Source organism: Palaemon carinicauda, chromosome 26, assembly GCF_036898095.1.
Source record: "Palaemon carinicauda isolate YSFRI2023 chromosome 26, ASM3689809v2, whole genome shotgun sequence".
Taxonomy (NCBI): domain Eukaryota; kingdom Metazoa; phylum Arthropoda; class Malacostraca; order Decapoda; family Palaemonidae; genus Palaemon; species Palaemon carinicauda.
The window spans coordinates 65,545,459-65,569,758 of record NC_090750.1 but is presented as its reverse complement, the minus strand read 5'-3'; the positions used below and the strand labels follow the sequence as shown (position 1 = coordinate 65,569,758).

At 45.3% G+C, this 24,300-nt stretch overlaps 1 protein-coding gene across 1 annotated transcript in view; it reads right to left on the bottom strand.

Annotated features, from left to right (window-relative positions):
• LOC137619566 (peptidyl-prolyl cis-trans isomerase NIMA-interacting 4) overlaps positions 1-24,300 on the bottom strand; it is a 56,726-nt gene that overhangs the window by 16,740 nt on the left and 15,686 nt on the right. The window contains exons 2-3 of the mRNA XM_068349698.1: positions 3,665-3,784; positions 3,328-3,492 (exon numbers count right to left, since the gene is read on the bottom strand). Of these exons, the coding sequence (XP_068205799.1) occupies positions 3,334-3,492; positions 3,665-3,784 (279 nt within the window). The 3' untranslated portion in view covers positions 3,328-3,333. The remainder of the gene's footprint in view (positions 1-3,327; positions 3,493-3,664; positions 3,785-24,300) is intronic.

Here is a 24,300-nt window from a genome sequence, read left to right as displayed (position 1 = left end):
GGACACTCTAAGAGGCTTCTTAGACGTGCCCCTGGCGGTTCCGAGACGGTCAATCTTCTGCGTGTTTCTTTGCTGCTGCCTGAACGACTCCTGCATGGCCTTCTGCTCCTGTTGGAACGACTCCATCATGAGTTTAAGAGATGGCAGAATCTCTTCACTCGCATTGGCCTGAGCAACAGGTTGTGGAGTCGGTGCAGAGGACGTTGATGGTAGTGGCTGGTATGCAGCTATGGCAAACTGAGGGTCTTCTGCCACCATCAAGAGGGATTCCTCTTCCTCCAGGGATACCGTGCAGCAGGTCTTGTTCCGTGTCAGAGGACACTTCTGACATCCTCTCTTGTTGGATGTCCATGTCCTCTATAGTCCTATTAGTGTCCAAGTCCACCTTCAACTGGATGAAGGGAGACCGGAGCTGTTCCTGGGACACCATCGCATTAGGGAGAGCCTTGGGGAACAATGTACGACTCAGGGAGTCGTTGGGTAAGTATGGTCCCGGGGATTTCTTCTGAAACCTCCTTACCCATTTGCGAAGGGTATCCCTCACCGCGTCCCTAGTCTCTAAGGTAACTAAGGGGGCCTTGCCGAAACCGTTAGTTAGCAGGGTCGAGCAGATGTTGCAGCCTTTCGGGTCCCAATATTTCAGGGCTCCTGTGATGATGCAGCAGGGGGCATGAGACCTACACATCGTATGGCCACAGAGGTCCCTCCCCTTGTGGTTGCAGAATATCGCTCCACATTTCTCCCCAGGATCATCCTGTAAAGAAGGAGAAATTTTTCATGAGTATCATGTGAGTATAAAGCATGCAATATATATAGCACCAACAGTAATCATTATTGTAAATGGTAGCTTAGGATAGTAAGCTTGAAAGGAAATAAAAAAAAAGACACATCCAAGTGAATTCCCTTCCCAGACTATTGCTGAGACCTACGTCCGTATTAATATTAAGTTTCCCTTATAGGGAAGGTTACAGGGGAGAGGAACTCTAGAGACTAGAGTTAGTGTTAGTAAGTCATTTATATCAACGTCATCCACCTGTAGTACTGTATTAATACAGATTGGGTATTGTAAATCCCCGATGATCACAGAAACCATCTGGGTATTGAGGGATTACTCAACCTCAATAAAGGATTGAGGTCTCAACAATCGTCTGCGATGGGAAACACGGGATATGTTAGAAAACATGTATACTACTGTATAATTATATTCAGTAGTCTGCCAGTAGTTACTGTTGACATTAGGTTAGTACCGACAGTGCTAAGCAAAAGAAAGAGAAAAAGATTAAAGAAGTGAAAGTTCCAATGGAAGGGGGAAGAATCTGTCAGATTCTGGCTTCCACCCATCTACATACTAGCTTGTCGCCGGCAATAGAGTCGGCAGCTAAGGAATGTAAATGGCAACTCAAGAAAGAGCTGAGGACTTCCCAAAGTATGTTAGGTTTCCTGCCGGAAGCCGTCAGAAGACGTCTCAGTCCTCCCCCAATCTTATCAACTTCCTATCAAGGAAGGGAAGTCAGGGGGAAGGCAGTAGCGAGATAAAGGAACTATCTGCCGCCGGCAGAACACCTGCTGATAACGCAATCATCCCAGCAAGCCGGGGTGATTGTCAAAAGTACCAGCGAAAGAATCTTGAGACGACACGCCGTCACAAAAGGACAGAGGGGGAGGGGTTGAGGGTCTTATAATTCATTATTGTAAGAGGTGGCGGCAGGTTATGTCGTCCTCCTCAAAACAATGAGCTGGGAAGTAGGACTTCCTGTGCTACGTTGCCGCAGCAAGACAAGGGCACCCTGAGTATGTCATTATCTGATTCAAAGCCGGAGGCAGGAAGAACATCGTTCTACTCGACAGCAATGAAGAGAGACAGTGACGGCCGTCGGCATCTCAGAGAGGGAAGAAGGGTTTAGCCTCTTCTCTCAGAGAGAGGATAATTATCGTAACTTATCTGGAATTTCATAGATTCAAGAGAATATAACATCTCACCAGAATCGAGAAGAAACGATAAAGATTGAGGCTAAACAGGGGAAATCACTTTACTAATGTATAAATGAGTCAAGATAAATCTGCTCCGGCAAGAACCCCGGCAAAGGTGAACAAGTACCACCGGGGCTCCAGCCCGAATACATTAGGTAAAGTCACATGATAGTAAGAGTTAAGTTTCATGCATGCAATATCACATCTTATATAAATTGCCTAAATAGGTCGCATATTAGCGTAAAGCCGGGAAAGGGTCGCCGTACTATCTAAATAATATACAAGACTATAAAGGGCGACAGCAGTCATAAAATGGCTGCCTCCGGTAACGGCAATGTTCACCAAAACACACTTAAATTAATTAATTTAACCGTGAAAAGTGAGACCAAAATTACACCAAGGAAAGAATTAATACTCAACTTTCCAGATGACGAAGGTGTTGATAATTGCATGATGAGATAATTCCAAAACTTGAAAAAAACACCGGGCTAAGGGAGAGCGCACACACTCTTAGTAAGGCTACAAGAATAGGAATGGCGTCGCAGTAGCAGTAGGGAAGGAGATCCACCGGGTACCTAGAACAGCACCCCTTCCTTTTTGCCACTCTTCCCCCTTACATCGAAGCCTTAAATCTATTCGGGGTGAAGATTGCCATGTGTCGTATCTAGAATACGTCCCCTGATATTATACGATATCCTTTATTGGATACTCGTGCCAGGAGTTGGAATCCTGGAGACCTTTGGTTTAATTCTCTGGGAGTACCACTGTAGCAAATATCCCTTAGAAGGCTACCTATAGGAACCCTTCCATCAGCACGACATGGCCTAAGCCCAAAAATAACTCTTATACTGGCGCACTACTGCACAGTACATTCTCACCCTCCTCCCCACTGACTAAAGAGTTCAAGAGGATAGGATATTTGCAATTTCAAGACTAATTAGGAAGATACGGCCAGGCCTTATCTTGAGTTGCCATTAGTCACTAGATGTAGCCTTGGTGCAAGGGAGGTGTGACCCTTTGAAAGGGAGAACAGGAAAATTTTATTTTTGGGGAGTAACTTTGCTGCTGAGCTGGCTTCAGTGACAAAGCAATATAAAGATCAGGTGAGTAAAAAATAAAAAAAATTATTATTAAAATTCCATTCATGACAACAAAAACTTGTGTAGAGAGGATATCTTCATGAAAGGTGGCTAGAAAAATTGTTTAGACATCAATTAAAATTTCATCAAGGAAAAGGTACATTGTAGCAAACCATAAATAAATGCATCTGATAATCAAAGCAAATGCTGTAGTAACAATAATCAAGTTTATCTTGAATTTTAGCATAAATTTACAGGAACAAAATGACATACCTACCATATATCATTTTTTCCCTTCAACCATTATAATATGATATCCAAATTTTGTTTTTACAGGCGGATCTGTATAAACTGGATTAGCTAAGGTTGATATTGGAAGAGCAAATGCAGCATCCTGAAAAGGTCCTACCATAGAGCCCCGTGTCATCCAGCCAAGATCACCCTGTAAAAATTGAAAATAAATGTAACAAACTTTGGTAAATACAGTAACAGTATGAAGACAATAGAATCACTTGAACACACTGCAACGATACTCAAGAATTGGATATAAAAGTTTTTTATAAGTGTTTGACTGTTCTTAAAGTACTGCACAGATGTTCTCCAAGTCAACTTACTCCACTTCTAGCTTTGTCTTCTGAATACTGAGCTGCAACTTCATTAAATTTCATCCCAGATTTTATTTTTTCTAAGGCCTCTAATGACTTGCCCTGCTTCTCACACAGGATATGACGAACCTGGAAAAGACAGCACTTTTAATTAATACAGAAATAAAGAAAAAAAATTAATGCTTGTATTATTATTATCAATAGACAAGTTACAACAGTGGTTGGAAAAGAAGAATGCTATAAGCCCAAGGGCTCAAACAGGGAATGCAGCCAAGTGAGGAGAGGAAATAGGGAATTAGTAAATACAGTAAACTATATACTGTACAGTATATAAGCAATAAATAAAAATAAAATATTTGAATATCTAACATTAAAATAGATTAGTCATATATCAACTATAAAATGAGACTTATGGCAACCAGTTCAAAAGAAACGCAATTGCAAAAAGTTTGAACTTGTGAAATTTCCCCGATTCAATCGCTAAATTAGGAAGATTATTCCGCAATCTGGTCTCAGCTGGAATAAAACTTTCTAGAACATTTTGTAGTACTATATTGTGTCTTACGATAGAAAAGGGATTTTGACGAAGGAAAAATCTATTTCTGGGCGAGGGACCTGTGTCACTCCTTGAAATGTTCCTTAAAGCACCATTTCTAAGGTATAAATACTGCTAAATATACCAGAGAAAAAAGTTGCATGGAATGCCAGGAATATACCCAGCTTGCTCACCCTTATAGGGTGTCGGTATAATAACTGGGACGTGTGAAACCACTACCAGAGGTCCCTTACCAATTAGTCTTCTCCCTCCTCAACATCCCCCGTTACTACGAGGTGTCGTTCTCTACAGCTACTCCCCCCCCACCACCACTACCAATACCCATCCTTCTCCCATCACTCCTTCTAAGCACCTGTGAACGTTAGAATTAACTGCATACCCAGTACTACATACAAGAAGGTACAGTCTGGGAAGATCTGAAGGCACTGGATGGCCTGAATTATTACATACCTTATGCCGCATGCATAAAGAACTAACTAAACGATGGTGCTAAGAGATGGATAATTATTAACCAGATCAGTAATAAGGAATTTAGCAGACTACAAGTTTCTATCCAATATGAGAGTCAGCGGCTGAAGACAAGACAGGAGAAAAATACTTGAAATAAGGTAGAATGAAGGAATTAAAACATTTCCTCAAGACAAAATAATCAATCAAAATCTTTAAAGAACTTTTCAATATGCCAAGTTTTTGTGGAATTGAAGAACAAAATGGAGTTTTTATGATAAAACAAAGTTTTATGAATACTTACCTGGCAATTATATATATATATAGCTGATATCTCTAAATCGGCAGAATTTTTCAAAACGAGGCAACCGCCTTGTGGTGGTTGGGAGGTAGGTGGTAACACCCGTCACAGGGTGGTCCAAGGAATCATTCCCATGTCTAAGACTTTAGTTCATCTATGCCCGACCTGTCTCCTGAGGGGAGGTGGGTGGGCCTTAGAATATATATATAACTGCCAGGTAAGTATTCATAAAACTTTGTTTTATCATAAAAACTCCATTTTTATGAATAGTACTTACCTGGCAGTTATATATATATAGCTGATTCACACATTTGGAGGAGGGAAACAGACAGTAAACATCGTTGGGGAAACAACAAAAGAGTTGTAGGAGATAAAAACACCTTGATTCCTTGCCTGCTAAGGTAGCTGATTCAAAGGTACAGCCTTTAGTGTGGCTTTCCCTTAGGAGTTATCCAGGAGTAAGCCTGCAAAGCTGTAAAAAACTCAATCGAGTCTGTCAAAGGGATAAGACCAACAACTTGACTAGACTTCAGAAACTACCTTCGCCCCATATGATAAAAACTGCAACCTTACTCAAACCAACCACCTAACCCTGCAACATAGACATAAACTATCTATCTAGACTGAGGGAACCGCACCACAAGACAAAGTCCACAGACCATCATAAAAACACAAACCCTCATACATGCATATAAACCAAGGTTGAGTGGGGTTATTAACTCCTTTGCCTAATACAGAAACCGCAGCTATGTATGGGCCCAAGGTATAGCACTTGCCAAAGTCTACTCTCACCTCTCTAAGTTAATGAGAAGCGAAGACAGAGTTGCTCCTCCAGAAAATAGCATCCATGAATAGCCTAACTAACATATATTCCTGATATGCCAGAGAGGTAGCAATGGCTCTCACTTCGTGAGCCCGTAATTTCAACAGGGCGAAGTGTTCCTCCTCACATAAGAGGTCGTGAGGTTAATGACATCAAACGTCGTAGGACAGGGTTACGAAGGGTTCTCGCTCTTTACGAGAAAGATGAACCTTAAGCCACAAACTGCCCTATCCTAATTGAAGTTCACCCTCTTCCCAATCGCCTGGACTTCGCTGACCTCTTGGCATTCGCTAGAGTCATAAGGGAGAGGGTTTTCTTTGCTACAACCCGAAGAGAGGCTAGCGAGATAGGTTCAAATTTCTTGGCGCACAGAAACTTAAACACCACATCCAGGTTTAAGAGTACCTATTACGTCGTCTGAAAAGGCCCAATGAGGTCCTGCAAACCTTGACTTTGGGACAACTCTAGGCCTCTATGCTTAAAGATGGCGGAGAGCATACTGCTGTATCCATTGATGGTAGATATAGCCAGCTTAGCATCCTGTCTGAGGTACAAGAAGAAGTCTGCAATCTGGCTCAGAAAGGTAGTGGATGAGGAAACCTGTGCCGCCTGCACCAAGCTCTAAAGGTCTCCCACCTAGATCGGTAGACTCTTTGTGAAGAGATCCTCCTTGCTCTGGCGATAGATTTCGTCGCTTGTGCCGAAAAGCCTCGAGATCTGACAAGCTTCTAGTCAGTCTGAAGGAAGTCAGTTGAGAGCAAGGGGGGAAAGATGATACCTCTCGAAGTGGGGCTGTTTAAGAAGATCTGGACTTGCCGAAGTCTTCTTGGGAAGTCCATCAACATGCCCATCACTTCAGAAAACCATTCCCTAGCAGGCCAGAATGGCGCCGCTATGATCATTCGCCCCAAATCGAGGAGAGCGAATTTTCTGAAGACCAAATTGATGATCTCGAACGGGGGCAACGTAAACATGTCCACCCCTGTCCAATCCATCAGGAAGGAGTCCACTGCCAGAACTTCCTCATCCGGGACTAGGGAGCAGCAGTAGAGGGTCCTCTTCTTCCAGGTGGAGGCAAAGGTCTGATACAGGCCTGCCCCACAACATCCAGAGACTGACAGACTTGCGGGTTGAGAGACCATTCTGAGGGAAAAAACAAGTCTCTTCCTGCTGAGCATGTTTATCCCGATGATTCTTGCCCTAGAACAAACCTCCTTTCTAGATCCAAGAAATCAGAACGAAGGCGTCCTTGATCTCGACACACGATTCAACTAGTGTCATCACGAAGTCCTAGATTCTCATGTTCAAAGTCATGCCCCGTGCTAGAACTTTGACATCAAGCGTCCTGAAAGACGAGGCGCCGATCGTCTCGTAAGACGTGGCGCCGATAGTCCTGTAAGACGTGGTGCCAAAAGTCCTGTAAGGCGTGGAGCCGAGAGGTTAACAGAGCGAGACGCTGAACGTTCTACAAGACAAGGTGCTGAGCGTCCTGGTGTCAGAAGAGACTCTTCTTGCTGACAGGAAGACCTAATTATTCGATAGGCTCAACATTATCTAAAAATCAAGATACAGGGACGCTCTGATTTCTCCAGAGAGCAGCATTCCGCTACATAAAGCAAAAGTTACGTGAACATGAGAGGAGCGGAGCTGAGATCAAAACACACGCCCGAAACTGACCCATTCTTCCTTGTAAACAAACCCCAGATAAAGTTTTGATTGCATAGCCTGCCACTTAGACTCCTCTCTAGAACTGGGAGAGAGAATCGTTGTAGCTAAAAACTAAAGGAGGTTTCCCTATACAGTGAACCCTCGTTTATCGCGGTAGATAGGTTCCAGTCGCGGCCGCGATAGGTGAAAATCCGCGAAGTAGTGACACCATATTTACCTATTTATTCAACATGTATATTCAGACTTTTAAAACCTTCCCTTGTACGTAGTACTGTTAACAAACTACCCTTTAATGTACAGAACACTTAATGCATGTACTACAGTACCCTAAACTAAAACAGGCACAAATATTAAAGGTGATTTTATATCATACATTTCCTAAACATGCTAAAAAGCACGATAAAAAATGGCAACCAATGTTTTGTTTACATTTATCTCTGATCATAATGTAGAAACAAACTGGAGGTAGAGCTTTGCTTATTACCCAAACATATTTCCCATACTTTTCCCTTAGAACTACATCACATCTTCCTACTTTAGATATATATATATATATATATATATATATATATATATATATATATATATATATATATATATATATATATATATATATATATATATGTGTGTGTATATATATATATTTATATGTATACACATATACATACCTACATATATACATAAATACATGCATACATATATTTATATATATATATTACTGTATATATATGGGTTATGGAAAAAATCCGCGATGGTCGAACCGCGAAGTAGCGAGGGTTCACTGTAAAAGGAAAAAGTAATCCTCCTTCAGAAGAAGTACTGACCAAAGGTCTGCTCCCCTCTTCTCCAAAGATTTTGATGTCTCCGTGGAGGACTTTGACTTCTGAACGAAGGCGTGAAGAGCATTTACGTCCAGGACCGGACAAAAGACTCCCTCTCCCAAAAGAGAGACATTGAAGTTGCAAAGTCGGTTAGGCAGAAAAGTCTTATCGGAGTAACTAACAAAGGAGGATTCACTAGGAAAAAGATTTCGCATCCATCCCAGAAAAAACACGGACCAAAGGTCTGCTCCTCTCTCCCAGGCTCACCAAAAGTAGCAAAGTCTGGATCCTACTGTTGTTAGTCACCAAATGTTTCTGTTTTAAGAAACAAAAATTAATATATTCTTAAAGGTCCATTAATGACCACGTGAAAACTCAGAGGGTAGGGAACATGGAGCAACAGAACTTAGGATCCTCTTCTTCTGTTAACCTCAAACAATTCAACAGGAGAAAAGTGATCACTAAAGTCATCCATGACAGAGAGCTTATAAGACGTGGCGTTGCCCTGAAAGGACAAGGGGGCGATCGTCCTATCATCCTGAAAGACGAGGCTGCCCTCGTCCCGAAAGACGAGGCTGCCCTCGTCCCGAAAGATGAGGCTGCCCACGTCCCGAAAGACGAGGCTGCCCACGTCCCGAAAGACGAGGCTGCCCACGTCCCGAAAGACGAGGCTGCCCTCGTCCCGAAAGACGAGGCTGCACTCGCCCCGAAAGAGGAGGCTGCACTCGTCCCGAAAGACGAGGCTGCACTCGCCCCGAAAGACGAGGCTGCCCTGAAAGACGAGGCTGCACTCGCCCTGAAAGACGAGGCTGCATTCGTCCTGAAAGACGAGGCTGCATTCGCCGTCAAAGACGAGGCTGCATTCGTCCTGAAAGACGAGGCTGCATTCGTCCTGAAAGACGAGGCTGCATAAGTCCTGAAAGACGAGGCATCATTAGTCCTGAAAGACGAGTCTGCATTAGCCCTGAAAGACGAGGCTGCATTCGTCCTGAAAGACGAGGCAGCATTCGCCCTGAAAGACGAGGCTGCATTCGTCCTGAAAGACGAGGCAGCATTCGCCCTGAAAGACGAGGCTGCATTAGTCCTGAAAGACGAGGCAGCATTCGCCCTGAAAGACGAGGCTGCATTCGCCCTGAAAGACGAGGCAGCATTCGCCCTGAAAGACGAGGCTGCATTAGTCCTGAAAGACGAGGCAGCATTCCTCCTGAAAGACGAGGCAGCATTCGCCCTGAAAGACGATACAGCATTCGCCCTGAAAGACGAGGCTGCATTTGCTCTGAAAGACGAGGCTGCATTCGTCCTGAAAGACGAGGCAGCATTCGCCCTGAAAAACGAGGCTGCATTCGTCCTGAAAGACGAGTCTGCATTAGCCCTGAAAGACGAGGCTGCATTCGTCCTGAAAGACGAGGCAGCATTCGCCCTGAAAGACGAGGCTGCATTCGTCCTGAAAGACGAGGCAGCATTCGCCCTGAAAGACGAGGCTGCATTCGTCCCGAAAGACGAGGCTGCATTCGTCCTGAAAGACGAGGCTGCATTCGTCCTGAAAGACGAGGCAGCATTCGTCCTGAAAGACGAGGCAGCATTCGTCTTGAAAGACGAGGCGGCATTCGTCCTGAAAGACGAGGCTGCATTCGTCCTGAAAGACGAGGCTGCATTCGTCCTGAAAGACGAGGCTGCATTCGTCCTGAAAGACGAGGCAGCATTCGTCCTGAAAGACGAGGCAGCATTCGTCCTGAAAGACGAGGCTGCATTCGCCCTGAAAGACGAGGCTGCATACGTCCTGTCTTGAAAGACTTAGCGCCGAGCGTTAAGGCAAAATGATATTCACTATGCCACTCGGCGCGTTCGGTTCCGACCAGAGGGTTCATAAAGCCGACTGGCGCTCTGGGACAAAAACCGAGTCAATGATGGTTTGTAAGCATTGATATTAGCAGAGAATATCTATGACTTAAGAATTGCCATTAAAATCAAAAGTGATGCAATGCAAAATTCTAAAAGCAGTGTAAGAATCTTAACGTTCAACGCTCTTTGCTTTACCATGGCAAGGGCGAGCATTCTAGGGAACGTTAACAGGAACGCTCGCGAGGGCGTTTGCTCGTGAGCTAACGCCTCTCGTTTCCTTTCGCCGATCGACGTTCCTTCTCCCATGGGCCGGGGAGCTTGGAAGAGGTCTAAGGCTAGGAAAACAACGTCCCTGTGCTGAAAGAATCCAATGCCTAATTTAGCACTGAAAACTTGCACTATTAAACTCTTACACAAAAAACCATAATTAGTCCTGCCCGTTGTGAGAGAACTTATTCTTCTGCCACGGGCTTGAATGAGAAAGCAAAATCGTCTCTAGTACTTGCTATATAAACTGTAACAAAAAAAATTTTATAAAATATAAAACTGACATTTCCATAATAAAATAAACTTTCAAACATACTTACCCGGCGGTCACAAAAAGAAAAAACCACCGGGCAAGAGTTGAGAATAAAAATAGATGTAGAAGACACTCACCCGGTAGTTACATATAACCACCGGTAAAATTAAATGTCATAAATACCTACCCGGCAGTTACATACAAACGCCGGGAAAGTTATACGTTAAAGATTAAAATGAACAGAAAAAGGGAAAACAAATGTAATCCTCAATTAATTCAAAGGGAATTCAAAAAACAAGCGAGTTGTAATGATAAAAATGATATTTTAATTATAAAATAAATTTTTGAATATACTTACCCGGTGAATATATAATAGCTGCAACTCTGCGGCTCGACAGAAAACACACTCAAAAAACTCGCGAGCGATCGCTATGAAGGTTGCGGGTGTGCCCACCAGCGCCAACTGTCGGCCAGATACCACTCTTGTATGTAAACAAAACCTTCAATTCTTCTCGTCCCGCTGTGTCTCTATTGGGGAGGAAGGGAGGGTCATTTAATTTATATATTCACCGGGTAAGTATATTCAAAAATTTATTTTATAATTAAAATGTTATTTTTATTAATAAAATAAATTTTTGAATATACTTACCCGATAATCATGTAGCTGTCAACTCCGTTGCCCGACAGAATTCTATGGAGGGATACGCCAGCTATCACAATACTAGAAGGGGGTGTACTTACCAGCGCCACCTGTGGCCAGGTACTCAATCATTTGTTGTTGACACCTCCTCAATTATTCCTCGGTCCACTGGTTCTCTCTGGGGAGGAAAGGGAGGGTCGATTAAATCATGATTATCGGGTAAGTATATTCAAAAATTTATTTTATTAATAAAAATAACATTTTTCAATATTAAACTTACCCGATAATCATGTAGCTGATTCACACCCAGGGAGGTGGGTGAAAACCAGTGTACATGATTAAAGGATAGCTAAGTATCCCATATTTCATATAACAGTTACCTCAAATAACAATGAAATAATAAGTACCTGGTAAGGAAGTCGAATAGAACCGTTACTCTGCCTTTTATTTAAAGTTCGTCTTCCTTACTGAGCGCAGCGTTCCTCTTGGAGGCTGAATCAACCCAAAGGTGCCAAAGTACAAGGGGTTGCAACCCTACTAAAGGACCTCTACCAAACCTTTAACCCAGGCGCTTCTCAAGAATGAATAGACCACCCGCCAAATCAAAGGATGCGGAAGGCTTCTTAGCCTACCGTAACAACCATAAAAACAACAATAAAAGTATTCAAGAGAAAGGTTAAAAAGGTTATGGGATTAAGGGAATGTAGTGGCTGAGCCCTCACCTACTACTGCACTCGCTGCTACGAATGGTCCCAGGGTGTAGCAGTTCTCGTAAAGAGACTGGACATCTTTCAGATAAAATGATGCAAACACTGACTTGCTCCTCCAATAGGTTGCATCCATAATGCTCTGCAGAGAACGGTTTTTATTAAAGGCCAACGAAGTAGCTACAGCTCTTACTTCGTGGGTCCTTACCTTCAGCAATGCAAGGTCTTCCTCCTTTAAGTGAGAATGTGCTTCTCTGATCAGAAGCCTTATATAGTACGAAAGCCCATTCTTGGACATGGGTCTCGAGGGTTTCTTGATGGCACACCATAAGGCTTCTGACTGTCCTCGAATAGGTTTAGACCTCTTCAGATAATATTTGAGAGCTCTGACAGGGCAAAGAACTCTCTCTAGTTCGTTACCTACCATGTTGGAGAGGCTAGGTATTTCGAACGATCTAGGCCAAGGACGTGAAGGAAGCTCGTTCTTTGCTAGGAATCCAAGCTGAAAAGAACATGTTGCAGATTCGGTTGTGAAACCAATGTTCTTGCTGAAGGCATGAACCTCACTGACTCTCTTAGCTGTTGCAAGGCAAACGAGAAAAGCAGTCTTGAGGGTAAGATCCTTGAAGGAAGCTGACTGGAGAGGTTCGAACCTAGATGTCATAAGGAACCTTAAGACGTCTAGATTCCAGCCTGGAGTGGAAAGACGACGTTCTTTAGACGTCTCAAAAGACTTGAGAATGTCTTGAAGGTCCTTGTTGGAAGACAGGTCCAAACCCCTGTGGCGGAGAACTGAGGCCAACATGCTCCTATATCCTTTAATCGTAGGTGTTGAAAGGGATCTCTCATTCCTAAGATGAAGAAGGAAGTCAGCTATTTGGATCACAGAGGTCTTGGTAGAGGATATTGAATTGGCTCTACACCAGCTTCGGAAGACCTCCCACTTAGACTGGTAGACTCTACGAGTGGAAATTCTTCTAGCTCTGGCAATCGCACTGGCTGCCTCCTTCGAAAAGCCTCTAGCTCTAGCGAATCTTTCGACAGTCTGAAGGCAGTCAGTCGAAGAGCGTGGAGGTTTGGGTGCAACCTGTCTACGTGTGGTTGACGTAGAAGGTCCACTCTTAGAGGTAGAGTCCTGGGGAAGTCGACTAGCCATTGAAGTACCTCTGTGTACCATTCTCTTGCAGGCCAAAGGGGAGCAACCAGCGTCAGCCGTGTCCCTTCGTGCGAGACGAATTTCTGCAGAACTTTGTTTATTATCTTGAACGGAGGGAATGCGTACAGGTCGAGATGGGACCAGTTCAGAAGAAAAGCATCCACATGAACCGCTGCAGGGTCTGGAACAGGGGAACAATAAAGCGGAAGTCTCTTGGTGATGGAGGTGGCAAACAGATCTATGGTAGGTTGACCCCACAAGGTCCAAAGTCTGTTGCACACACTCTTGTGGAGGGTCCATTCCGTGGGAATGACCTGATTCCTTCTGCTGAGGCGATCCGCTGAAACATTCATATCGCCCTGGATGAACCTCGTGACCAGTGTGAGGTTTAGACCTCTTGACCAAATGAGGAGGTCCCTTGCGATCTCGTAAAGGCTCCTCGAATGGGTCCCTCCTTGCTTGGAGATGTAAGCCAAGGCTGTGGTGTTGTCTGAATTCACCTCCACCACTTTGCCTAGCAGGAGGGACTTGAAGTTCAACAGGGCAAGATGAACTGCTAACAGTTCCTTGCAGTTGATGTGGAGTAATCCTTGTTCCTTGTTCCATACTCCTGAGCATTCCCGTCCGTCCAAGGTCGCACCCCAGCCCGAGTCCGATGCATCCGAGAAGAGATGAAGATGGGGGGTCTGGATGGCCAATGATAGACCCTCCTTGAGAAGGAGATTGTGCTTCCACCACAGGAGAGTGGTCTTCATCTCTTGGTTGATAGGGATAGAGACTGCTTCTAGAGTCGAGCCCTTGTCCCAATGAGCCGCAAGATGGAATTGAAGAGGGCGGAGGTGGAGTCTCCCTAGCTCGACAAACAGGGCCAGTGATGAGAGGGTCCCTGTGAGACTCATCCACTGTCTCACTGAGCAATTGCTCCTCTTCAGCATGCTCATGATGCACTCTAGGGCTTGGTTTATCCTGGGGGCCGATGGAAAAGCCCGAAAATCCCGACTCTGAATCTCCATTCCCAGGTACACAATGGATTGGGAGGGAATGAGTTGAGATTTCTCTATATTGACTAATAGACCTAGGTCTCTGATTAGATCTAAAGTCCAAGAGAGGTTCTCCAGACAACGACGACTCGTGGAGGCTCTCAACAGCCAGTCGTCTAGGTAGAGGGAGGCTCTGATGTTCGATAAGTGCAGGAATTTCGCTACATTCCTCATCAGATGAGTAAAGACCATAGGAGCTGTGCTTAGGCCAAAACACAGGGCTTGGAACTGATAGACAACCTTTCCGAAAACGAATCTCAGGAAAGGTTGGGAGTCTGGATGAATGGGAACGTGAAAGTATGCATCTTTCAAGTCCAACGAGACCATCCAGTCCTCCTGTCTGACCGCTGCTAAGACCGACTTGGTCGTCTCCATTGTGAACGTCTGCTTGGTGACATACTCGTTGAGAGAGCTGACGTCCAGCACCGGTCTCCAACCTCCTGTCTTCTTGGCCACAAGAAAGAGACGGTTGTAGAAGCCCGGGGATTGATGGTCCCGGACTATAACCACTGCCTTCTTCTGCACAAGTAGCGACACCTCCTGTTGCAATGCTAGCCTCTTGTCCTCTTCTTTGTAGTTGGGAGAGAGGTTGATGGGCGATGTGGTCAGAGGCGGTTTGAGGCAGAATGGAATCCTGTAACCGTACCTCAGCCAACTGACAGACTGTGCGTCTGCACCTCTCTTCTCCCAGGCTCGCCAGAAGATCTTGAGTCTGGCTCCTACTGTTGTCTGGAGAATCTGAGAGTCAGTTCTTTCCCTTAGATGTCCTGGGTCCTTTCCTAGACTTGCTCCTGTGAGAGTCTGGACGAGAGCTTCCTCGGCTGGGGGCTCTACCACGAAAGGGCGGTATGAACCTCGTAGCCGGGGTATCAGCCACTGGGGAGCGATAAGTCTTGGGGACAGAGGTGGTAACCTTAGACTTACGAGCCGATGAGGCTACAAGATCGTGCGTGTCCTTCTGTATCAGGGCAGCCGACAAGTCCTTAACTAGCTCCTCGGGAAAGAGGAACTTTGAGAGTGGAGCAAAAAGGAGTTGTGACCGTTGGCATGGTGTAATGCTGGCGGAGAGGAAGGTACACAGTTGTTCCCTTTTCTTCAACACCCCTGATACAAATAACGACGCTAGCTCACCCGATCCATCTCTGATGGCCTTATCCATGCAGGACATAATTAGCATGGCAGAATCTTTGTCCGCAGGAGAGGTTTTCTTGCTGAGGGCTCCCAGGCACCAGTCGAGAAAGTTAAACATTTCAAAAGCTCTGAACAACCCTTTCAGAAGATGATCCAGGTCTGAGAAGGTCCAACAAACCTTCGAGCGTCTCATCGCAGTCCTCCGAGGCGAGTCCACCAGACTTGAGAAGTCAGCCTGGGCAGAGGCAGGTACTCCCAAGCCTGGTGCTTCCCCTGTGGCATACCAAACGCAACCTTTCGAAGCGAGCTTCGTTGGAGGGAACATGAAAGAAGTCTTGCCAAGGTGTTGTTTAGACTGAAGCCACTCCCCTAAGATCCTTAAAGCCCTCTTGGAGGATCTAGCTAGGACAAGCTTAGTATAGTTGGACTTAGCTTGTTGTACGCCCAGCGAAAACTCAGATGGAGGAGAGCGGGGAATAGCAGAGACGAAGTGGTCTGGGTAAATCTCCCTGAGTAGAGCCAAGACCTTTCGAAAATCAATCGACAATGGAGAAAGCTTAGACTCTTCCACGTCTGATGAGGGATCAAGGTGTGCCTCCTCATCATCCGACACTTCATCAGCAGAGGGTAGCGAAGCGATCGGACCAGAATGCTGAACCGCAGAGTCAGAACGGGTAGGAACAATAACAGAGGTTTCCTCTTCCTGAGGGAAAACCTGAGGCTCAGACTGCAAAGGCTGAACAACAGACGAAGCAGAAGGCAGGCGCATGGGTGAAGGAGGTTGACTCCTAGCAAGAGTTGAACCCAAGGATTGCACAAGCTGAGCGGAGGACGGAGGCGGAGTAGTCCGTTCCTGTTCCTGTGAGATGAGTGGAGCATGAAGAGGTTGAGGCTGCGCAGAACAAGGTAAAGTTCTCGCAAGCTGAGGCTCCTGAGGCGCAAGTCCAGGGTGTAGAGGAGCTTGCCTAGAGGAGGGTTGAGCTCGCTGCAGCGATGGTTGAGCAGACAGACTCACGGAGGGGAGAGGTTGTTGTACCCCAACCGAGAGTTGCACCACTGGTGGAGCAGCAAGGGGAGGCGGAGGAAGAGTGGAATAACTCTCCTGATCCCAAAGCAAGGGTTGCCTTAAAGAAGGCTGAGGCTGAACAACACTGGGAACAGCGAACTCCGAAAGTGGCTCAACATCGTACGCCTGGCAGATGGTGCTGCGACCAGGCGGAGCAGGTGCAGGCTGGGCGAGCACAGGCGGAGCGAGAACAGGTGGAGGGAGTGTAGGCGGAGGAGGAGGTGCAACACTCTCAGCCCGACACTCACGCATCAAGTCCGAAAGCTGAGCTTGCATGGACTGAAGCAGGGTCCACTTGGGGTCGGCAGAAACGATAACAGACTGAGGTAAAGTCACAGTCGGGCTCTGTTTAGGCAGAACCTTACTCCTCTTGGGCGGAGTACAGTCGACCGATGACTGAGGCGAGTCAGAGCTGAGCCAATGACTGCAACCTGGCTGAGCACTCGCTGACTGAACTCTACGTTTAAGCGGTCTCGAGACCTGAGACCAACGTTTCTTCCCTGCTAGTTGATCAGCGGACGAGAAGACGGGCTCAATCGTCTGCAGGTGGGAGTGACGGTCTAAGGAAGACACACCCGCAACCACCGAGGATAATTCTGTGCGCCTAACAAGGCCTGTCGAACCCTTAAGCCCTTCGACATTGCTTCTCCCCTGGGCATGGGAGCTTGCAAGAGGTCCCGGACTGGGAGGACGACTGGCTCGCACAGAAAAATCCTCACGCACCACACTGGCACCACTAGCACTTGGCACTGCACCGACACTAGCACTCGTCACAGCACTGGCACTATTTCCACCCACTGCACTCTTGACCTTCAGTTCTTTAACCTCGGCCATCAGAGACTTATGGTCACTTACCACTGACTCTACTTTATCTCCTAAAGCCTGAATAGCACGCAAAACAATTGACATATCAGGCGGAGGGCACACAGTAGGTTCGGGGGTAGCCACTACAGGGGTAGGAAAAGGTAGGGGATCATGAGGTGAGGAAAACATAGAAGAGTGAGAAGAACTTCTCCTAACTCTACCTCTCTCTAACTTAGATGAATATTTTAAAAGACGGACAAATTCCAATTCCGAAAGTCCGGCACACTCCTCACATCGATTTTCTAATAGACAGGGCCTGTCCCTACAGTCAGAACAAGCGGTGTGAGGATCTACCGAGGCCTTCGGAATACGCCTATTGCAAGACCTACATCGTCTATGGGAGGGAGCTTGCGAAACGTCAGACATCTTGTTTCAAAGAGTTAGCCAAAGGGTGATCCAAAAACAAGCAAAAATTCATTAACCGTTAACCAGTATTTATATAAAAGCTATCTAGCTAATATAAAAAGGATTCCAGTAAAGCGACAGCCGTTAATCTAAGAGAATACTTCACCAAATATCCATGAATAAACTCGAAGACCATAAGCGTATCCCAGAACGTCTAGCCGGAAGCACGACAGAGGAATAATTGAGGAGGTGTCAACAACAAATGATTGAGTACCTGGCCACAGGTGGCGCTGGTAAGTACACCCCCTTCTAGTATTGTGATAGCTGGCGTATCCCTCCATAGAATTCTGTCGGGCAACGGAGTTGACAGCTACATGATTATCGGGTAAGTTTAATATTGAAAAATATCATTTTTAAATATTTAACTTAGCCGGTGAATATATAATAGCTGATTCACACCCAAGGAGGTGGGTAGAGACCAGAGTTAATTATGTTTACAGCGTATAAGCTAAGAGTTTTTTCATTTTGACAGTTATCAATATAACAAAACCAAAATATATAGGTACCTGGTAAGGAAGTTGACTTAGACGATTACTCTGCCTTGTATGTCTGTCTTCCTCACGGAGCCCAGCGATCCTCTTAGGATGCTGAAAGACTCCCAGGAGCTGAAGTATCAAGGGTTGCAACCCATACAACAGGACCTCATCAAACCCCTAATCTGGGCGCTCTCAAGAAATGACTTTGACCACCCGCCAAATCAACCAGGATGCAAAAGGCTTCTTAGCCTTCCGAACAACCCATAAAACAATATTAAAAACATTTCAAGAGACAGATTAAAAGGATATTGGAATTAGGGAAGTGTAGTGGTAGAACCCTCACCCACTACTGCACTCGCTGCAACGAATGGACCCAGTGTGTAGCAGTCCTCGTAAAGAGACTGGACATCTTTTAAGTAAAATGACGCGAACACTGACTTGCTTCTCCAAAAAGTCGCGTCCATAATACTTTGCAGAGATTTATTTTGCTTGAAGGCCACGGAGGTTGCTATATCTCTAACTTCGTGCGTCTTAACCTTAAGCAAACATCGGTCTTTCTCATTCAAGTGAGAATGAGCTTCTCGTATTAAAAAAAATCTGATAAAATATGACAAAGCATTCTTTGACATAGGCAATGAAGGTTTCTTAACTGAGCACCATAATGCCTCAGATTTCCCTCGTAATGACTTAGTACGAGCTAAATCGAACTTAAGAGCTCTAACAGGACATAATACTCTTTCCAGTTCGTTGCCTACGATCTCTGATAAGCAAGGAATATCAAAAGATTTAGGCCAAGGACGAGAAGGCATTTCATTTTTGGCCAGGAAACCAAGTTGAAGTGAACAAGTGGCTTTTTCTGTAGAAAAGCCGATGTTCTTACTGAAGGCATGAAGTTCATTGACCCTTTTAGCCGAAGCCAAGCACACTAGGAAAAGTGTCTTGAGGGTGAGATCCTTCAGGGAGGCTGAATGTAATGGCTCAAACCTGTCTGACATGAGGAACCTTAGGACCACGTCTAAGTTCCATCCAGGAGTTGCCAAACGACGTTCCTTAGAGGTCTCGAAAGACTTAAGGAGATCTTTATTGTTGGAAAGATCTAAGCCTCTATGTCGAAAGACCGAAGCCAACATGCTCCTGTAGCCCTTAATCGTGGGAGCTGAAAGGGAGTGAACCTTTCTCAGATGTAAAAGAAAATCTGCGATTTGGGCTACAGAGGTACTGGACGAGGACACAGATGCTGACTTGCACCAGTCTCGAAAGACTTCCCACTTCGACTGGTATACTCTAATGGTAGAAGCTCTCCTAGCTCTTGCAATCGCACTGGCTGCCTCCTTCGAAAAGCCTCTAGCTCTTGAGAGTCTTTCGATAGTCTGAAGGAAGTCAGACGAAGAGCGGGGAGGCTTTGATGGACATTCTTTACGTGGGGCTGACGTAACAGATCTACCGTTAGAGGAAGACTTCTTGGAAAGTCTACCAGCCATTGAAGTACCTCGGTGCACCACTCTCTCGCGGGCCAGAGGGTAGCAACCAACGTCAACCTTGTCCCTTCGTGAGAGGCGAACTTCTGCAATACCTTGTTGACTATCTTGAATGGTGGGAATGCATATAAGTCCAGAAAAGACCAATCCAGTAGAAACGCGTCTATGTAGATTGCTTCTGAATCTAGGACTGGAGAGCAATAGATTGGTAACCTTTTGGTAAACGAGGAGGCAAAGAGGTCTATGGTGGGTTGACCCCAAGTAGCCCAAAGACTCTTGCCCACGTCATTGTGGAGGGTTCATTCCGTGGGTATCACCTGACCCCTCCGACTGAGACAGTCTGCCAAGACGTTCAAGTCCCCCTGGATGAATCTCGTCAACAGGGAGATGCCTCGAATTCTTGACCATAAGAGAAGGTCCCTTGCGATCTCGAGCAGCGTGAAGGAGTGTGTGCCCCCTTGCTTGGAGATGTACGCCAAAGTTGTGGTGTTGTCTGAGTTGCCTCTACCACTAAGTTTCGAAGAAGCCTTCTAATATCATCAACGCCAAGTGGACTGCTAATAGCTCCTTGCCGTTGATGTGCATGCTCTTCTGACTTGAGGTCCACAGACCCGAGCATTCCCGACCCTCCAGGGTCGCACCCCAACCCAAATCCGACGCGTCTGAGGACAACACGTGGTTTGGGTTCTTGACTGCTAGGGATAGTCCCTCTCTCAGACTGATATTGCTGTCCCACCATTTCAGGCATGCCTTTACTGGTTCGGAGACTGGGAATGATACCGTATCTAATGTCTTGTCCTAGTTCCAGTGAAAGGCTAGATGGAACCGGAGAGGCAGAAGGTGTAGTCTCCCTTGTGAGACAAACTGCTCCAGGGATGAGAGAGTCCCTACGAGACTGTTCCAACTCCTGACTGAATAAACGTTTCGTTTCAGCATTAGTTGGACTTCGAGCAGGGCTTGACTGCGAATCTCCATCCCCAAATATAGAATAATCTGGGATGGGATCAGTTGGGACTTTTAGGTTGACCAAAAGTCCCAACTCCCTGGCCAGACTCAACGTCCAATGTAGATCCTGCAGACAGTGAAGACTGGACGATGCTCTGAGAAGCCAGTCGTCCAAGTACAGGGAGGCTCGGATCCCCGATAGATGGAGGGATTTTGCCACATTCCTCATGAGCCTCGTAAACACGAGAGGCGCAGGACTGAGGCCAAAGCACAGGGCTCGAAACTGGTACCCCACATTCCTGTAAACAAACCTTAGAAACGGTTGGGAATCCGGGTGTATAGGAATGTGGAAGTATGCCTCCTGAAGGTCGAGAGAGACCATCCAGTCGCCTTCCATAAATGCTGTCAAGACAGCCTGGTAGACTTCATCGTGAAGTTTGTCTTGACAATGAACACATTGAGCGCACTTGCCTCTTACGTACTCCTGCAGTGAACATGGCTACCAAATCATGGAGCCATCCCTGAGGGACTTGTTCCTGCAGAGAACGTGGCTGTCAGATCATAGGAGCCATCCCTGAAAGCCTTGTTTATGCATGACATAATTGTACAGCAAAACTTCAAAGGCTCGAAAACAGCTGTGAAGTCGACCTGTAAAATCTTGGAGCGTCTCATGGCCAGGCGCCAGGGAGAGTCTATGAGGTTTGAGAAGTCTATCTGGGCAGAGGCAGGAACTCCCAAACCGAGAACTTCTCTCGTGTCATATCAGACTCTCGCTCTATAAGCCAGTTTAAAAGAAGGGAAAGCAAAGGCTGTCTCCCCCAAACTCCTCCTGGTGATAAACCAGTCGCCTAGCAAACGTAAAGCTCTCTTAGAAGAGCGAGAGAGCACTAGCTTATACAACAACGGCTTCGAAGTACTTAGGCCTAGTGTAAGCTCTGACGTTTAGGCGAACGAGGAGCAGCAGTTACAAAAAGATCCGGACAAAGATCCTTAAAAATCAGCATGATTTATTTAAAGTCCATAGAGGGCTAAGCAGCTTTAGGCTCCTCTCCGTCTGACAGAGTCCTCAAGGGAATATCAGTAGGAGGGGGAACAGCAACTTCCTCATCTGAAGGAACCTTGTCCGATAATAGCTGAGTCTCAAGCAAGGGAGAGACCTACTGTGGTGGCAATGCTTTACAAGCAGAGTCCACACGCACTGGTGCATTAGTAGCGGACCAGGACGCAACGTCATGTAACTGCTTGACAGTCTGTGAACTGTCAACAACAACAGGTGCGTGAGACCAGGACGCAACGTCATGTAACTGCTTGACAGTCTGTGAACTGTCAACAACAACAGGTGCGTGAGGACGCACAGCGTCCACTCGAGACTGCTTTGACCGCCTAGACTGAGCAGTCAAAACAACTCTAGAATAAGGAGGTTGACGCTCAGCGTCAAAACAAGTCAACTCCGATTGTTAGCGAACGTCCTGAACGTCAACAGGAGCATCAGCAAGTGGCCTAACGTCCAAATGTGGCTGAAAATCCACACGAGACCGCATCGAGTGTGGTTCTAAACAACCTGACTGACGTGACTTGGCTACGCCAACGTCAACAGGACGCACAAAGGAACGTTAGGGTGGCTGAAAGCCAGGATCTCGATGAGATAAACGGCTAGGCTCAACGGACTTATCGGCAGAATAGTCTTCCATAAGGGAGGCAAGCTTATTCTGCATGTCTTGCCGTACAACCCATTTAGGATCAACGGGAATGGTTGCGGTAAGAGACGAGGGTAACGTCTGTGACCGCAAAACCTTGCCTACAAAAAGACTCTCGGAGTCTGTGTTACGCTTTTGTTAGGCGGCGAGCAGTCTTCCGATGACTGCATAGGGTCAGAGCTGTCCTAATGGTTAAAACCAGGACGCTGGACCTGTCCTGAAAGGACTGACTTTCGCTTAAAGGGCCTCGAAACCTTGTTCCACGGTTTCTTATGCGAAAAGCCTTCGGATGACGAGGAGAAAATCGTCTCTCTCGCCTTATGGTAGGGGTGATCTTGGTAAGATACACCCGATACCATAGAGGGAACGTCTGTTCGCTGATCAAGGCCTCTCGAACCCATAAGTCGTACGACATTACTTCTCCCCTGGGCTTGGGAGCTTGCAAGAGGTCCCGGACTAGGCGAACGACAGGCACGAACAGACGAACCCTCGGTCGCAACACTGATAACACTTTGCGCAATATCACTTTATCACTACGATTTTCTGTTTTGCACTTATTTCACTGAAATCGAATTTTTTAACAATTCACATTAAGTATGAATAAAACTGATTTCTACCTGAAGCACGCAATTCTACCCTCATCAAAAGGTTGTAATTGCGAAATCAGTCGTATAATGCAAGCACATTAATACCAGCAAAAAACAGTAAACATATTTTAAGATGAAAAAATCAGTGGCTGGGGAAGAGACTAAACACTAGTTCATTCAAAACTACGTTTTCAATCTCTCACCGTACATTGCCTTGGGACGAGAATAATAAACTAAAAACGTTTTATCCTTTCTCCCCGTACAGAGACTAGGGACGAGAGTAACTCGAGAACAACGTTACCCGCTTGGGACGAGATAAAGATCGGAACGTTTTCTCTCATCTCTCTCTCTCTCTCTCTCTCTTGATTTCGCACCTAAGAGAAGAGCCCATTTACGTTTCGTCAAAAAAACAGGTTATTTGACCAAAGGAAAAAACTGAAAGGTTTTATCAATTAAAAAGTTCCTTTAAAATAGAATTTAAAACATTTAAGCTTTGAAAGAAGAATGAACAAAACGTCAGAATCGATTTACTCTTTCTGCAAAGTGAAACCGTGATACTCTCTCTCTCTCTATCGTAACGATAGAGAGCAAACTGCGTAGCATAAATAAACTAAACGTTAGTTCATCTTTGAAACAGTACGAAGACTATTCAAAGAAAATCTTTCATAAAAATTCTATTAACAAATATTCATTTAATAAGTTTTAAATCATTAGCTCTTTAAAAGCTATTTACGATTGAAAGGGCTCAACGTTGTTTAACTTCGGTTTCCAAGTTAGGACCGCCTACTCTCAGGAAAGGTCGCATATAAACAAATCATTAAAATTTATTTTGATGTTTATTATAAATGGAAAGCTAATCGAAGAGGCCTAATAAAGGCGGTTGAGATATAAAATATATAGAGGAAAATCTATAATTAATTTATAACGTGATAAGATAATTGCTAAAAGCCTAAACACACTTCCGTACTGAGGGAAGGGTCGGCTATTTAAAAGTCAAGGAAAGTCCAAAAAACAATCCAAAGTCATCAAAAATTAAATCTATCCAAAAACGAGTTCAAGATTTAAGTTGAAGATAAAACACCTGTACTGCGAAAGCTCAAACCAAAATGAAGTACTTCACCAAATATGTTAAGAAAACTCCAGGTTCTACAGCGAGTATGAATACGTCTTGTCGTCAACGTCAACAGAGAAGAATTGAAGGTTTTGTTTACATACAAGAGTGGCATCTGGCCGACAGTTGGCGCTGGTGGGCACACCCGCAACCTTCATAGCGATCGCTCGCGAGTTTTTTGAGTGTGTTTTCTGTCGAGCCGCAGAGTTGCAGCTATTATATATTCACCGGCTAAGTTAAATATTTAAAAAGAACAGATATAGCAATAACGTATCTATATATATAAATGTAAACAATAGGAACATATAAATGAAAAAGCTACTAAAACTAGAATTTCCATATAAATTAGTTGTTGTTGGAGAAT